Here is a 17,265-nt window from a genome sequence, read left to right as displayed (position 1 = left end):
GGTCAGTGAATGGGATAGTAGTCAAGAGAGCTTTCTATATTAAGTACTAGTGGAAGCGGTGTCGCAGAGGTTTCAGTTTCTGGCCTGTCAGCTTAATTTGATCTGGAAAAAAATGTGTATGTCCAGTCTTACTAACCTTGCCCTAAAAGCTTTTGCTGAGTGCTCCTTTCGCATGAGCCATGTAAAGTGCGAGCTGATGTGTTTCAGGTGGTTTCTGCTGGGGTTAGCCAGTCAGGTTTCCTCCTCAGTCACTACCATCCGCCCCCCCCCCCCGTGTGTGTGTGTGTGTGTGTGTGTGTGTGCGCGCGCGCACACGCACGTGTCCTCATTGCTTTACAACATCCGGCAAAGCCTCGGGGAATGGGAAGTATTACAACACTGTAAACATTGGTCACAGATTGAAGGATAAATATTTCTGTGCTTTCACATGATTGCGACACATGTTATGAGACCGGTGCACACACCATGTTTGCCTACGCAGCACGTCCTCTTTGACCCTGTGTTTTGTGTGAAAGGAAGTCAGTTGTGTAAGCATGCAGCCCAGATCTATCAGGAAAGCGCTTGCCTGACACCCTCTAAGAGGTTTCCACGCTCATGAGCTGTAGCAGGCATTGGAATCCAAAGCTCACGGTCTATGGCATGTTTCCTCACAGCTCGAGGAGAAAATAATCTTAAGTGGGGCTTGCTGTTTATGGGAGGGGATTTAGAAGGAATTCAAAGGTGATATTTACTTGCAGGAGTCAGAGGTCGCCTCAGATTCTGTCAACAGGTGGCCCTAATGTAGCATCTACATAGCTTTCACTGTAAAGTGCTTGCTGTGAGTGCCCCCCTTTATTACTGTGGCTTCCTTCTTCATGAAGTCATAAGAGAAGGGATAAGATATAAGCGAAAAAAAAACTCCCTCAAAATAGAAATAGTCATACTTGCTCTCTTCTCCCTTGTAAATATTACAACATAATTTATAACCCAAAGCCGTAAGTTGAGTTCTGTGATTTAAAACATTTTACGTTATAATTGATTTGTCAAATGTTAAACAGAGCTCATTTAAATTTATTTAAGTATATACAAATGCAACAAAAGGAAAGTGGCATCTGTATTTGGGGGTGGCTGCTGCACCTGTCATGGCATCGCGAGATAGCAGGGGTGCAAGGGGAGGGGAGACAGGCAGACGCTGCAGAATTTCATTGCCTTCTCTGACAAAAACCAGGTTGCTCTGTTTAAGCCACTATTGACATAGAGGTTGATACTTTAAATTTGTTGTAAGTGGTATAATCCCAAGGTACCCATTATCTAGGGGGGGAAAATGATACCTTCTTAAAATAATAGATTAAATGATGGAAAAAATTTGAACAGGAATATGACATTTCAAATATATTTTCATTGTATCCAAATAATACATACACATGAAGACCTTTTGTTACATAATAAAATAGTTTTAGCCGTTTCATTTTCCCGTAGTAAGAGTCCCGATTTTATTTCCTGTGCATCTTCGAAACACAGCAGGAAGGTGACCTGCCACCTCTGTAAGGACAGATATGCAAGTTCTAAGCACAGGTGGAAGCAGTTGTTGGCTGGGACTTAACCAGTGGTTCTGAAAACAGCACCTCTGCCCTTCCCCTGATCTTCCTTCCTGCTCCCTGGCTTGCAAACGTGATGGCAAGGCCTCGGCGGCCTTTTCAGACCATGAGATAGCCTGGAAAATAGAGAGGCAGGCTGGGGATAGCAGAAGACGTTATAGGGAGGCCATCTCTGCTCTCTCTGCAGCCTTGAGAAAACGTCCCAGAATTTTGTGGTCTACTTACAAAGTTTAGAGGAAGTAGTTAAAGCAATCAAAGTGTAGGTATTGTTACAGAAACTGAATATATAAGGTAGACAGTGAAAGGGGAGGACTTGGTAGTGTCACATGGCAAGGTCCGCACTGCGGAGAACTCCCCACGTGCGCTCGGGAGTGCTCATTTTTGGTTATGATGGGAGCAGAGGGTTAGGTTTTAAAACGCAGCCCCATTGGACAGAGCGAGAGCTCTGGGCGGAGATGTGCACCAAGAGCTCGGAACATTTTGTGATGGCAGATCACAAGAGGTTATCAAAGACAATACGGTCATGTTGAAAGGACTGGAGAGCCAATCTTAGGGAAGTGCTCACTAGTCAGAGGCGGGGTGGTTTGAGCGGTAAAGTAACAAGGACAACTGCAGGGGCTTCTAGGGCCTCCACCGTGTGAAGTCTGAGTGTGATGGTTCTCAGCAGTTAAAAACCAGGTGGTTACCGCATGCATGATGCTGGGGAAGCACCTTGTTATTTTGAAATTAGTAAAGGAAAAGCATCAACCGTTTAAACTCTTAAGTTACAAACTTTTATTTTTGTATTATTGATACAAAAGAAATAAGATATCACACCATTTTGAGTGTTTTCATCCTGTCATTTTGTCTGTGGCTTTAGACACACGTTCAAAGCTACCTGCTTCCAGAATTTCAGTGTCAAGAAGAGAATTAGATTTGGATGTGAATGAACCTCGGGTATTTGCTATTCCACTCACTCTTTCACCAACCAACACCCTGTCGCTGGTCCCACCCTCACCTGGATGCCCGCTGCTGCCCCCACCACCAGACTTTCACTTGACCAGTGAACAGTTTTAAATTCTTTATTTTATTACATTATATGTTTAATCCGCATAGAAGGAAAAATAATTCGTACTTGATAGATTTGTTTTCTCCACACAAACATATTCCCTAATGAATTCATTAAATGTTGAAGAATTAGGTCATTGATATTTAAAATGCTAAGTATTATGCAGAGATCATGTTATTGTTACTTAGTATTTTAATAAATTGAATGGCTACGAAATGCTATTTTTCCCACTGAGAGTCATAGATCCCCAGGATCCTAATATTTTCTACTCACTGGGTTTTAAACTGCGATGAACATTTTGCACATCACATTACACCATGCATGGGACTGCAGACAGCTCTCTCTCTCTATCTCCAGAGGTCTTTCCTCCTTCACATCTGCTCCCGGTGCCCCCACGGTAATGCTCTCTGATACATCTCCAGAGGTCTTTCCTCCTTCCCATCTGCTCCCAGTGCCCCCACGGTAATGCGCTGGGCTTCAGCATCACCAATAGCATCTCCGTTCTGAATCTAGATTTCCTGCACCTCGCTTGGCAACACCCTAACCTTTCAGGTCTTCTTGGACCTCACAGGACACTTCCCCTCTCAGCCATGTCCCTCCTCTCCCCACTCAGCTTAGATTTTATGATCCTTTGTGATGATGACTTCTTTAAAAATAACTTTAACTACCTTTGCACCAACCTCATAGGGGAATTGTGAGGATTAAATGAGCAAATTAATATGTCTGCTCAATAAGTGTCAACTGTCACTGTTAATTGGCTTCTCCCCTCTTGTACTTGTCCAGCAAAGTTGGAGCTTATCTACCTATTCTGTGCCCACCCCCATGCTGACTCATCTCAGGACCACAAATGTCAAATGTGCAATTAAACCTGCCCAGAAATCCTACCGTATTTCCCCAGTATGTTTGCCTTCCACTCTTCAAAATGTGTGTCCAGATCTCTTTCCTCAATCCATCTATACTTCCAGAAAATTTTTGGTACAAATAACAGGAAGTCCTATTTCAGGTAGCTTAGGCAATACGAAAATACCTCGTAACACCACACAAAGTAAGGCAGTGTCAGGATTAGTAAGTTCAGCGGCTCAGTGATGTCTTTCTGTTGCACCATCTTCAGTTTGAGCATTCAGCTTTTGCTGGCTTCCCTCAGGGTCATAAAGTGGCTGCCATTGCCCCTGGTGTCACGTGTAAACATGACAGCATCGTGGAAGAAACCTGTTTATTCCTGGGTGTCTTTATTTCAGGGAGGAAATCTTTCCTAGAAGACCACTGCACTTCACTGGAAGAGGGCAGGGTGAGTGGTAGGGTAGGTGTCTGGAAGTGATTGGCTATAGTTGATACCACCTTCCCCTGCACCACCCACCTTCTTCCACTTCAGTGAGTACTTCTCAGGCTCTTGCTGACTCCTCCTCTGCTCCTTTATCTCCCTAGGTGAGATAGGTAAACAGATCTCATCCAGGCCCCTGGCTTTGAATGCCATCTATAGGGTAGTGATTAATAATCAGGCTGCATATCCAATCACATGCTTGATGGCCCCACTTACACACATAAAAGGCAAACTTAGCATGGCCAGAGCACCCTGTCCCCCCCGCCTCTCCAGTGTCAGTAAACAACACCACCTTCTACTCGTGCACTGACGCCAGAAATCCACACTGTGGATGGATTTCTCTTCTCACACCCATTTCACTAGCAATTTTGGACAACACTTGCTCCAAATCTCAGCTCCTACCTCTTCCTTTGCTGCCCTAGTTCAGTCCCATCTGCCATCATACTGCACTTGGGCAGTAGCCTCTCACTGGGCACCCTGCTTTTATCTTGCCCTATAATCTCTTCCAAGCTTACAAAGGATCTTCTAAAAGGCAAGTCACGTCGCTTTCCACTCAGGACCCCAGGTGTCCTGTGGAAGACACAGATGTAAACCCGCATTGCGTGTGAGTGGTCTGCACCCTGCCTGTCCCGCCGCGCTTTGCCGCACCCCACGCATTCTCCTCCCCACAGCTTCAGTGGCCACCTTTCTGGGCCTCGAGCACGCTGAGCTCGGCTTCCCCTGTGGTTTCCCCTGGCTGCTCTCACCATCCCGTGTTCTACCTGATCTGCACGTGCTGTCTTGTTAGCATTCAGACACGGGCTTCACATTGATCCAGCGGTTGCTCCCCCACCACCCAGTCTAAATAAGCCATCTAGAGATTATCTCAGAACTTTTTTCCTGCCTTAAATTCCTTCCGTAACACTCACTACAACCTCTGTGTTTTCCTAAGTGCTTGTTGCTTGTTTCCTTTCTTCCCTCTCTGCCTTGAAGATAATAAGCTTCATAAGGTAGGGATGGTCTTTCTGGTCACCATGTTCGTCAGCACCTGGGACAGAGCCTGGCACATACAAGGTCACTCAACAAATGGATTTTATTTGCAAAAAGTAAAACGTGAAGTCCCATTGAGCTTTATCTATTTTCGAAAGAGGAAAACAAAACTAGCTATGTTATTGCATCATTCATGGCGTTGAAAAGAAATTGACGCTGGCCACCCTAAACGGACAGGACCTTTATTGTAAGGTTTCCAGCCTCAGTACCTGGCTAGAGAACAGTGCTTGGAGCACAGAATGGAACTAGACATTCCACTGCCCCTGCATTGCCTGTAAGCTCAGAAAGTCTTCGTGTTACAGGGTCATCCATTCAGGCCTCCCAGTCCTGGGGAGTAACACCCAGTGGACCAGACCTGACTTGGATGCCTGCCCAGCTGTGCCAGGGCAGAGAGGGAGATGGGGCCACTCAGCCCCCATGGGTAGGATCTTCTGTCCCAGGCTGCATACAAGTGGAGGTTTTCACAAAAGACCAGGATTTTAGTGGAGGCAGTAGAGGTTGAGCAGCCAGTGACAGGCATAGAAAGCTTTTGGGACTTGTTTTACCCTTTCTCTCTGATCTGGTTGATGCCCTACTGCAAACAGTATAGACATCTGCTTAGCTCCTTCCTCTTCTCAAACCCAGATCTTCACTAGAGAATCACATTCCTCACAACACTGCAGAAGATGCTCTCAGATGCTCAGTGCTTCCTGTCACCCTCAGGGCAAACCCGTGGTCCTACCAGACTGTGGTTCCCCTGGGATCTGGCCCTGCTTCTTTCAGGCTGCTCTTGCTGCTGCTCATGCCTCCCTGTGCTCCCCTGGCCTCAGCTCTGGGTCACCTCAGAGCCCCCCCTCAGAGTCCTGTGTGAACTGTCCTCCCTGCACTCCGCCTACTGCCTACTGGTAGTGTGCGCTTGCTTACTGTGGGCTTCCCGACGGGAGTGTTAGCTCCAGGAGGCAGGGGCTTGTTTAACTTACAGCTCTACCCACATGCCTAACAGGAAGTTGCAATAGGTTCTTGAATGAACGAACAAGTGTGTTGTCACTTGAAAATTAGTTCCAAAAGGGGTATCCAAAAGTGGTGGCTATTCATTTGGTTATGTAACTTCTATTTCTTTATTAAAAATTGCCTGCCATCTCACATTTTACAGCAGTGGGTCAGAAAATCCACCATCTCCTTGTGTGAATGTTGGAGCCCGTTAGAAGTGCAGAGCCTGAGGGCCTGCTTCAGACCTGCCGAGTAAGTCTTGTTTACAGAGCCAAGGCAGAAAGCCTTGGAAATCAGCTGGTGTTTCCCGAGCATCCCCACATTAGAAGGGGCAGGGTCCATGGCCAAGATGCTGCCTTTTCTTCTTAACATAGTGATGCGGACTTAGATCTCAGTTCTTGTAACCCTGCTGTACCCACATGCAGATTCATGAAACACCATAGAATAATACCCTTTTCTGGTGATAAAGTAACTCAGGAATGGTTGTTTTCTGTGGAAGCAAAACATGCTTTAAGTTTACTGCCCCCAAGGATAGGTGAGGTACTTGTTTTTCAGCAGCAGCCTGTGAGTTCTTGGCTCTTGCACATTTCTCCAGGATTCGATAGTACCAGTACCATGGGGTGCCCGCAGGAGTGTCCTGTGCATTCTTGGCTCATGCACATTTTTCCTGGATTCAGTTGTGCAGTGCGGTGCCTGCAAGAGCGTCCTGGGCACGTATTACTTGTGGATACCGTGATCTCTGAGGACTGGCCAGCCCAGGGAAACCGAGGCTTCCAGAAGCCTGAATGCTTCCTGGGAATATAGGCAGTGGCTCGATGCTTTTCCTTAGTGGCTGGCTCTGTGTCTCCCTGTGTTGTGGTCTTCCAGAGGCCTGTAGCACTCTTGCTTCTATTCCAGGGTCAGATTACCTGCATGGTGCAGAACATTTTGTAAATAATAAGGCTGACCCCTACAGAGACACCTAACTGTTTGGGCATATTTGGTACATGTATGTACCTATTTATACTATGCACCTACTTATAGATATCACACACACCTTTCTCATCAAATAAGTTCAAGCTGTGCATTCATTTCATAATTTACTCTTTACTTACCACATAGTCGGTAAGACTCAGGCAGAGGTAGGTTTGCACACTATTTCTACAATCTAACTTAGGGACTTAGGGCAGGTTATGAAAAGCCTCCGATACTCAGCGCAGAGCAGGCCTGGCAGGAGTCAGGGCTCCGTGCTGGAGGCTGTGGGGTGGATAGTGGTGAGAGTTTGAATAGTGCCGTAGAGCTCTGGGAACCTGCAGTGCAGTAGGGCTGTTGTCGGCATGGAACAATTTTGTTTAATTCCATTGTTTAATTTCATTGGTCCCCAAGACTGTATCTAGAGATGGCACTTGAGTGATCCTGAACTCAAATGCCCGTGAGAACGATACCCAACTTTGAACTAATATTAAAATATAATATTCAGGATTAATACAAGGTGAAGGAAAGTGAATTCCCTCTAGTATGCCCCCTTTCCTTCTGTACCAGGTCTCGGGCACTTCTTGTCTCTCAGTTGTGAGATGTGGTGCCGCATTGAGCCCGACTGAGTGAGCAGCAGTGTTTTGTTTAATTCATAAACACAAGTGCTTCCAGACTGGAGCAGAATATCGGCATAGAGAGTTCTGTTTAGGGAACTATTCGTGAGGCGTTTGTAGAAACCTGAGGTCCGTGGCAGCCATGTTTAGCTCATTGCCATATTGCACTGCGGCTCACCACTTCTAGTTCTGTAGCTCTCCGCTCACACTATCAGCATTAATTGAGAAAGGCAAACTGAACAGGCCGCATCATTTTTACAAAATTTGAAATCACAAATTTTATATTTCTGGAAGTCGTAGGGGTTGGGTCTTTTCACGTCCACAAATGTAAAAATACAGCTTCGACGATCAGTCTTAGATTTCTGCAAACTGACTGCAGCGTAGGAGAGTGGGCCAAACAGGTTTCTTAAGGAAAAGCACTTCAGTAAGAGTGAGGGAATCAAATCAGACGCTGTGCAACTGTGGAAGATAGCCCCTTTCAAAAACGGTGCTGGGAAGGCTGCACTTCCACCTGGAAGAAACAAAGCGGGGCCCTTACCCTGCATTGCACACAAAAAGTACCTTGAAATGGATCAGAGGCTTTACTGTTGGAGTGGAAAGTACAAATCCCTTAGAAGGAAACAGTGGGGAGACTAAGTGGCATTGGACCCGGCAGTGATTTCTTGACTATGACATGAAAAGCACAGGGAACAGAAGCAAAAGCAGACAAACTAGATTTCATCAACATTCAAAACTTCTGTGCATCAGGCAGTGGGAAGGCAGCCCATGAAAGTATTTGCTGACCATTTAGCTGGTAAGGGATTGGTATTCAGAATATATAAAGAACTCCTACAACTCAGCAACAACAAAACAATTAAAAAATGGGCAACAGACTTAAATAGACTTTTCTTCAAAGAAGATGCCAATGGCTGATAAACACATGACAGCATCGGGAGTCGTTAGGGAAATGCAAGTCAGAAAACACAGTGAGATACTGCTGCACACCCATTAGGGTGGCTGCTGTTGAACAACAAAAACGGAACACAAAAGCAGAAAATTACCAGTGTTAGGAGAATGTGGTGAAACTGAGTACTTGTGCCCTCTTGATGGGAATGTACAATGGTGCAGCTGCTATGGAAGACAGTATGGCTGTTCCTCAAAAATTAAAGAGAGTCACCCTATGATCCAACAGTTCCTCTTCTGGCTGTCTACCCAAAAGAATTGTACACACACATTCATAGCAGCATTGTCCTAAAGCCAAAAGGTGGAGCAACACTCCTGTCCATCAAGGGGGAAGAAACAAAGCACCGTATGCCCGTACAATGGAACGTTCCCAAAGAAGGAAATTCTGAAGCAGGCCACAACCTGGATGAACCTGAGGACAAGCTCAGTGGAATAAGCCAGTTGTAAAATGGGCAAATGCCGTATGATTCCACTTATATGAAGAACCTGGAGTGGATGGCTCATGATGTCACCCAAAAAGCCAAGTCTTGGGTGCAGTGTTAGTGGGTGAGCCAAGATGAGGGTTTTCCCTCGGGTTCTGTGATGCTTGTTTTCATCAGAAAACATGACCTCTCAACCTGGTGTCCTGTCCTCCAGCGTTTGGTTCATTGAGAAAAGTGTTGAAACGTATAGCGTTCAGCTCAAGGTGGTGGGTCTGTTTCACGGTGTTAGTTTTGTGACTGTTCCTTCGTTAAATGTTTACAGAATCCTCATTCCTGGGGAATGTGCTAGTATGAGCGAAGTGATAGGATAACTGGGCTTAAGCTTTATGGACTTGCACAATATTGAGTTTCAGCTGAATAAAAAGTGCTACTTAACATTAACCACTGAGGATCACATTTGTTATTTTGACCAATCTACATTTAACTTTTTACAGAACACAAGAATAATTTCCTTTTGTTGTGCTTATCATGAGCACTATATCCATAAGTTCCTCTGTCTCCTGACAGTTCTAATCAGCTCCATGAGTAAATATAGCTATCTGGGCTGCATTATTTATATCTCTGTTCTAATCAGCTGTCCTTGGAAACACTGTAAATAACCTGTATTTTCCATGCAGCTTGCCCCACAGTTCTCAAATCTATCTTTACTACACTGAGCAGTAGTAGCATTGTTTGCAGTTCGATTTAAATTTGCCAGTGCTTCATTTTTTTCAGACACAGTTTCTGCCATATTGGGTAAAACACATAAACTCACCATTTCTCACTGCTTGGGCAGTGTAAACAACTTAATGAAGAGCTGTTTTACAGAAGCAGTACTCACTGTGTTTGTGTCAGTGCACAGGCCCTGTTGAAGATGTCAGTCCTGACCACTGTGCTCTCTCAGTGCTGGTCATGGTTCTTGGTGTGGAGGTTAAGCTCTTCTCGTGTAGGAGGTTAAGCTTTGCCTAACCTGATGGACCTGTCTGTGAAACTCGGGAACATGCCAAGTTACCGAAGGGAATGTGCTTTCCCAAAACCTGTGATCTTTATTTTTCATTATTCCACTTTTGATTGAGATGCAAGTAAGAAGTGTTGCTGTCCTTTGGAAGGCATGTAAAGGAAAGCAAACCTCCCATGCAGAGGTGGAGCAGCCTGTAGAAGGGAGTGTGGGGTGGGGCAGCCCTGTTCACTGTCAGGTGGAAATTGGTTTTTCTAGGAAATCACCCTCCCAGTTTTAATTGTCATTGGCAACTAATACAGAAGAAAAGTGTAAACTTTGGACCAAATGGAACACTGTGAGCCTGTGTCTTCTCTCCTCTGAAACTTGGCCATCAGCCACTACCTGCCTCCGGGCCACCGGTGGCCTGGGGAGCCCAGCGGCCACTTTAATGATAAGGTTTAGATGGATCTTAATATTGCATCTGTTTTCATATTGAGGCTACGAGTAAGAAAGTGCCTGCCCTTGTCCAGCTTTCTGTTGAATGAGCTCCTGGCCCCAGTGTCAGGGACCATTAATACTCGCACTGAGAAATGACTATCAGCACAGATCCTATTTTCATGAGGAACCACCTGTTTTTATTTTTACTAAATTAGAGTTAGTTCACATGCCATTTACCATAAATGATTCTTTAAAAGCACATGAGTTGAATTTCTCAGAATTTGATGAGCTTTGCCTAACCTGGTGGACCTGTCCGTGACGCCTTGGGAATGGCTGCGGGCAGCGTGCTCGCCCTGCGCGTGCCCTGTGACTCTTCCTGTGGCTGCGGCTGTGGGTTGGGCTCCGGAGCTCTCTGGCTGTGCTGCAAGGAATAGCTAGTGCCCGAGTCACTTAACGATGACACGAGATTCTCACATGCTTCTTGATATTCATTTGATAAACTAATTCAGAGATTAGAGTCTGTTTTGAAGTAGCTTTCCAGTTACTAATTTTGACATGTAAACGTAAATAAAGAAGTGAAATAGTGAAATGTTAAACCTAGAGGGTATTCGCTCACTGCCTGCACTTTCTCTCTTCACTCTGCAGGGGGAACACAGCGCCTGCCTCGCGCCATCGGGATGTCCCTGGCCAAAGAGCTTATCTTCTCTGCCCGGGTGCTGGATGGCCAGGAAGCCAAGGCAGTGGGCTTGGTCAGCCACGTTCTGGAACAGAACCCGGGGGGCGATGCTGCCTATAGAAAGGCCTTGGACCTGGCGAAAGAGTTCTTGCCTCAGGTACTTCCGATCCACTTCCTCTTTTTAGGTAACTTACAGCTGATTTACAGAAACAGCAGTCGCTTCACGTACTCGTGCGGTCCTTGTCTTGCTTTCCAAGTGGAAGTACATGGTAGCTGCAAAACTAGAAATAGTCTACAGAGGAACCTCGGTCCTCAAACGTAATTCATTCTGGAGGCTATTTGAAAACCAAATGATTTTTCCCCACTAGACGTAATGTAAATTGAATTAATCCACTCCAGACCCCCCAGTGATTCCGTTTCACCTTTCTTTATACAGTACATGTCTACTGTACTATTTAATCTGTAAACACTTTAAAAACAAAAAGAACATGTAATGTAAATGAAATTTTAACAAAAAGGAAATGTACAGTAAAAAATGAAAATTTAATAATAAGCTGCAACAAAAGCAAAAAAAACCATGAAAATATTCACTGCACAATTTCCTAAGATGTTAACAACGTGAGGGTTAGCGGTAAACTGACTCATACTCACTCGTTCTGTTTTTTGTTGCCTGAGAGACGTGAGACTGATCACACAGGTACAGGTCAGCATGAAGGGGTGGTCGGTGAAGAAGCGAATTGTTGGAGATGGGAGATGTTCGAGAACTGAGGTTTGCCTGTACTTGATTAGCATTGAAAGCCTTCAGAATTAAAGTGCAGACTTGAAGGTAATGAGACTCTACTGCAGCCATACTTTGAAATGTGTCGCAAGCACTTTCATCAGGTGCCAGCACTTGTTAGCACTGAGTTCACCACCTGAATGCTCTGGCCTGCACCAGACATGTGGACGAAAATAGTGATGGATGGGCTGTCCCTGGATCAACCCCAGCTGAGGTTCACCGACACACAGGCCAGGAGAGCACAGGCGGTCGTGCCAGAGTGGGTCTGGCTGTGACGGCCTCGAGAGGTCACCGCCCCACCAGCAGCAGGGGTTTGTCTCAGTGTTTGTTTCTGTGGTGACGAGGGTATTATTCTAAGTCCTGTGAGCACAATATACTTCCTCCCAGTTACACTGTCAAACCTGGGACTCGCTGTGCATTTACTCACAGATGGCAGCCGTCACCTGCGATAGGAACAGCTGTGCGCCTGGGTCTGTGTAAAGGTTTCTTTGTTCTCACATTCTTCCTAGTGTATTTTTCAAATATTCCTTTCTTCTGAAATTGTGGACTAAAGGGTTTTTGCTATGTAAACATTTGTGATTTGGCTTTATCCCTAGTGGAGTGTCAGGTTTTATAACCCTTTAACCATTTCTGGGATCAGAATAACTCCCTCTTGAACTCAGTCATTTAGTGCGAATAGGACTCAGTCTGTTTGAGGCCATAGATTCTTTGGGGAATCTCACGAAATTCCTCTCCAGAACCCCTCACATTTGTCAGGATCTTTGCGTCCAGTTTCAGGAGGTGTTACTGGAGTCCGTTGTTGTCAGAGGCCAGGCTGCTGTGACACACCTGTCCCAGGGCTGCCCGAGGGGCCTGGTGTGCATACTGCTTCAGTCCTTGATTAGCCTGTGCGCTCTAAGCTCTTTCAGGGCAGGCCCTTCTCTGACTCATTCCCCATATAGGGTAACACAGCCTCACACTCTGAGTTGACGGAGAGGGAGCACATAGAAACGGTTTTTATTGCTGTTAAGAAAAAAAAGACTCTGCCCAGCCGGGCGTGGCTCAGCGGTTAAGCGTTGACCTAGGGTCCAGGCGATCAGGGTTCAATTCCCGGTCAGGGCACATGCCCAGGTTGCGGGCTGCAGCCGATCAATGACTCTCTCATCATTGATGTTTCTATCTCTCTCTCTCCGTCTCCTTTCCTCTCTCTAAAATCCATAAAGATATATTAAAAAAAGAAAAGAAAAAAAAGACTCTCACTGTAACTTCAGTATTTATATTTCTTGAAAATATTTGAGAAATCCTCTACCTTAGGAGAGATTAAATGTACAAGTATCAGGACAAGTACTAGTTTTAATATTGGTTAACTGACTTCCCTTGGCTTAAACCTTTGTGACCAACATGCCTCAGTTGAGATACAGAGGTGTGTTTAAGTAAGGTTATGGCATGATTCCCGTTCTAGCGCACCCTCTCCTGGCTTGGGACGTAAGTGGCAGCTCCCTGCTCCAGAGCTCCTCTCTCAGCCCGATTCCTTCTCCCTCCTGGGAGTGTGCCCCCCCCCCCCCCCCGAGACCCTTAGAGTGGCAAGGCCCTCACTGCCTCCGCCTGCCCCCAGGCCCCCCCACTCTGCTGCGCAGCCGCACCCACACAGAGTGCTTGGCTGTCCTCACCAGCTTGCATCTGAAGGACACGAGTCGCCAAAATGACCTCTTCCCCGGTCAGGGATGATGTTGAATAACGTCAGAATATGTATAGCTGAAACTGGATGCAAAGTTACACAACACAATTTCAGGTAGAATAATCTTCATTTTTGTAGTCTTTGTTACCGAATGGTTACTCTTCCAAATAATTAGAAAGCTTCTGTAAAATTAGTATTTCCAGCTGATTTCTGTAACAAAAAAAGACTTGTCTAGAAGCAGCATTGGTTTTGTATTCTAAAAGAGAAACTAATTAAATGAGCTTCTATCTAAGAGCATTTTCATCTTCGTTTTTCTAGTTTTCTGAACTTTGCTACCAAAGTGTGCTTTGTGGACAGCCTGGCCGCCCTGGAAGCAGGCTAGACGGGCAGAGGCCAGGGCACCCCCGCCCCTGAGGCCCCAGCTGTATTGCAGCGGGGCTTGGGGTTGGTGACTGGAAGTGTGACCAGCACCCAGATGAGGGTCAGCTGGCGATAGAAGGGAAGGGAGAAGATTCTCAGTGAGAGGAGCACCATGTTTAAAAAAAGTGAACTGATGATTTTTAAAAAGCAATACTAGTATGTGTGCCTTGCATACAAATCACGAGTGGGAGGATTCTGATCCTCGTCTAACCCTAGTAAAATTGGCCTGAGAGAGGTTCTTAAGCAGGTGACACAGGGAGAGCCTGAGATAGGTCGATGCTGATCTTCCAGTGCCCTTGCTGGGAGAGCCTTTCTGGACCAGCCTGCCTCGCACTTCGTTGAGCCCTTTGTTTTGCCTGTTATTTAGAGCCCACCTTTCATTTTCATTCAAAAGACATTTTAAAATATGCCATTCAAGTCCAGGTCTTTGCACATCAACAGTTTCTGGGGATTCAGCCCATGGATGCATCACTGGTAGAAGTAGCGCTTTCCTGCTCTTGGGTGGCACCTGGCTCCTTCCTGGGGGGCTCACCTGCTGAAGGACTGCTGGGACTTGGTGCATTGTGGGAACACCACCCTGCACTGCAGGTCATCATGCTTAGTCATCCATGCCCTTGGAGGGGACACAGCCTGTGTCTGAAACACTGATGCCAACCCCAATGGGGGTGTCTGATGGTGGGGACTCCTGAGCCCCAGCCCAAGTTCTGTCACACTCGGATAGGTGTGGTGCCGTGCCAAATGTTCTGTCTCTCTTTTCTTAACTTCCAGGGAGGTCTGATGAAGAAAGGTAGGTCCCCCCGGCACGTACCACCTGCCGACCCATAGGCGTGGAGTCTGCCAGCCGCAGGCCCTATGGAGTCTGCAGAACAGGCTGTTAGTGCTTCTGTGGTACGGACCCCACAGAGGAAATGTCTGAGTTTTGCTGAGATGTACAGTATAATTAGCATAAATAGTGATTAAAATCTGTTTCTTTCATTTGAATTTTAGGGACCTGTTGCAATGCGAGTGGCAAAATTAGCAATTAATCAAGGGATGGAGGTAAGTTCCTTGATGGGTGAGTTTGTTGCTGGAGCAGGCAGTGGAGATTTAACTTAAATGAACGGAGGTTAGAGCTCTGCGTTATTTCTAATGTTCTAAAATACAGCGATTTCATGCTGCTTTTACTGAGAGCCACTGAGGTTCTTTAAACTACATGGTTGATTTCATTCTGCAAACAGGTGTTAATTCACTGTCATAATCACAGAACTGGTGACCCACCCTCAGCCGTACAGCCTAATGACTTGCTTGTGATTTTGCCATTGAGTTAATAGACTTACTGACTAGTCGCTCATAGAAAACCCAGAAGGAAAGGGCCTCTGTGTGTTCTCAGCACCAGCACTGTGGTATTAAAAGATTTGGCGGAGGCTGCCCTGGCCCTGGCCCCCTCGCACCCCTTGGGTGCTCTCTGCAGGGAGGCACAGGAAGCAAGGCGGCAGGTGGGGCCCCTGGGTGGGACTCCGAGGGAGGGGAGCCCCAGGCCGGGCAGGGCGAGGCAGCCCTTGACTGGGACTTCCAATTAGTTAAGTTATGGGAATTTTTAAGAAAGATACTTATTCCTTGTAGACTCAGAGCCCACTGTATTATCCTGGGCTTAATAGCAGTAAAAAGAGAGAATTTGTTAGCAGTATATGTAGTTTTTAACATAAAAGTATTAGATTTTTTTTTTTAAATTCTTATGTAATAGTAACAATATTTAGTAGCAAATGCCTTACATCACCCTTGCTCTGTGCCAGGTCTCTCTCTCTCTCTCTCTCACACACACACACACACACACACACAAACACATATATATACTCACACACACATATACACACACACTACACATACACTCACACACAGACACACACACACACACACTCACACCCCCCCCCCCCACTTCATTGTACTTCACAGATACCTCCATTTCCATCAACATCCAGGCAGGACCCTCCACCAGCAGAGTTTAGGACTCACTGAAGGCTCAGGGGATGGTTAGCATTTTTTAGCAATAAACTATTTTTTAATGAATGTGCATTGTTGTAGACATAATGCTGTTGCACACTTAATGGGCTACAGTATAGTGTAAACATAGCTTTTATAGGCACTGGGAAACCAGAAACATTGTGTGGCTTTATTGCGATACTTGCTTTATTGCTGTGGACTGGAACCGAACCCGCGGTATCTCTGAGGGTGGCCTTTGTATCTTAGGTACCTCATAAAGTCTTCACCTGAATAAATCACTTAATCCTTACAATCTCCTCAGGTGGTAGCCCCTTGTTCAGCTGCGGCTCTCTTGGGTACAGAGAGGTTAAAGATCTTACCCAACGCTGCACAGTCCCACATGGGGGAGTCAGGCTGTGAATCCAGGCAGCAGGTTCCACAGTGTCTCCTGCTGCCCCACCTGGGATTTGCCACATTACACTGAAGGGCTCTGTTCATGGGAGTAGGGTTATTAGGTTTGAATTTACAACGAGTATACCATGTTTCACAAAGATTTTCCTGCTGAAATGAACTATGTTTTTATCCTCAGGTGGATTTAGTAACAGGGTTAGCCATAGAAGAAGCTTGTTATGCTCAGGTATGTAATACAATCATTCATTCAACTCAGATGCCCTCACAAAGTCCGGTGACCTCTGTGAAGGTCAGATGTATCCTGTGTCACTGGGCAAAGTCATGTCACACAAATGTTGAAATTAGTTCTGATACTTGACTGCCATCAGCTCTTTTGATTGACTCTGTTCACAAACCAGTGACTGTTGTCTACATAATTTAGAAAACTCTTAGAGTAGTTAAGTTAGCGCCACTTGTGCTGCAACTGTCTCTGTGACTCACAGTGTGTTTCGTGAGTGACTTAAGCCCTCACTGCAGCGCAGAGGTGGGGCGGGTGGCGGTGAGCCACCTGCCTGCTGGGGAACACAGGTGTTGAAGACTCATCGGCTCTCCCTAACCTCCTCTGCCTCCCCTCCTGCCCAATGAAAGTTCACTAATTCAGTTGTACAGTTTTCTTTTTTGTACACAAATTAGTGGGGCTTTCTATAGGGGAACAAATCATCCTTCCGTCCTCCCCTTATCTGCCACCCTCCTTCTCCCTCCCTTTCACCTTTCCTTCCTCTGATTTTCCCGAAAGGTGTAACTGTTTTAGGGCACCTAACGTAGCAGAACTTTGTCCTACCTTTCCTGAGAACTGGAAGCTGCATCAGCTTCCATTTAACTGCTGCCGTGGATTAGGGGCACGGCTGGAGTGTGACTCTGCAGGTCCCTGTTCAGAAGTCTCCACCTGGGATTGATGAGCACCTGCCAGGAATGGAGTAGATAATGGACCTCCACAGAGAGCCTTGGAGACCACGGAAAACTCTGAAAACATATTTGGCTCTAAGTCACACCTTATCAAATGTAAAGGAACAGAAGTCACACCAAGTGTTC

General features: G+C 46.0%; 1 protein-coding gene across 2 annotated transcripts in view; it reads left to right on the top strand.

Annotated features, from left to right (window-relative positions):
* Nucleotides 1–17,265, top strand: part of AUH (AU RNA binding methylglutaconyl-CoA hydratase) — a 156,557-nt gene that overhangs the window by 138,324 nt on the left and 968 nt on the right. For both annotated transcript variants that reach the window (XM_081151156.1, XM_081151157.1), the window contains 3 exons: nucleotides 10,939–11,126; nucleotides 14,812–14,862; nucleotides 16,373–16,420. In XM_081151156.1, coding sequence (XP_081007282.1) covers nucleotides 10,939–11,126; nucleotides 14,812–14,862; nucleotides 16,373–16,420 — 287 coding nt within the window. The remainder of the gene's footprint in view (nucleotides 1–10,938; nucleotides 11,127–14,811; nucleotides 14,863–16,372; nucleotides 16,421–17,265) is intronic.

The sequence above is a fragment of the Miniopterus schreibersii genome (genome assembly GCF_964146895.1).
Source record: "Miniopterus schreibersii genome assembly, chromosome: 11".
Taxonomy (NCBI): domain Eukaryota; kingdom Metazoa; phylum Chordata; class Mammalia; order Chiroptera; family Miniopteridae; genus Miniopterus; species Miniopterus schreibersii.
This window is presented reverse-complemented; position numbering and strand designations above follow the sequence as displayed.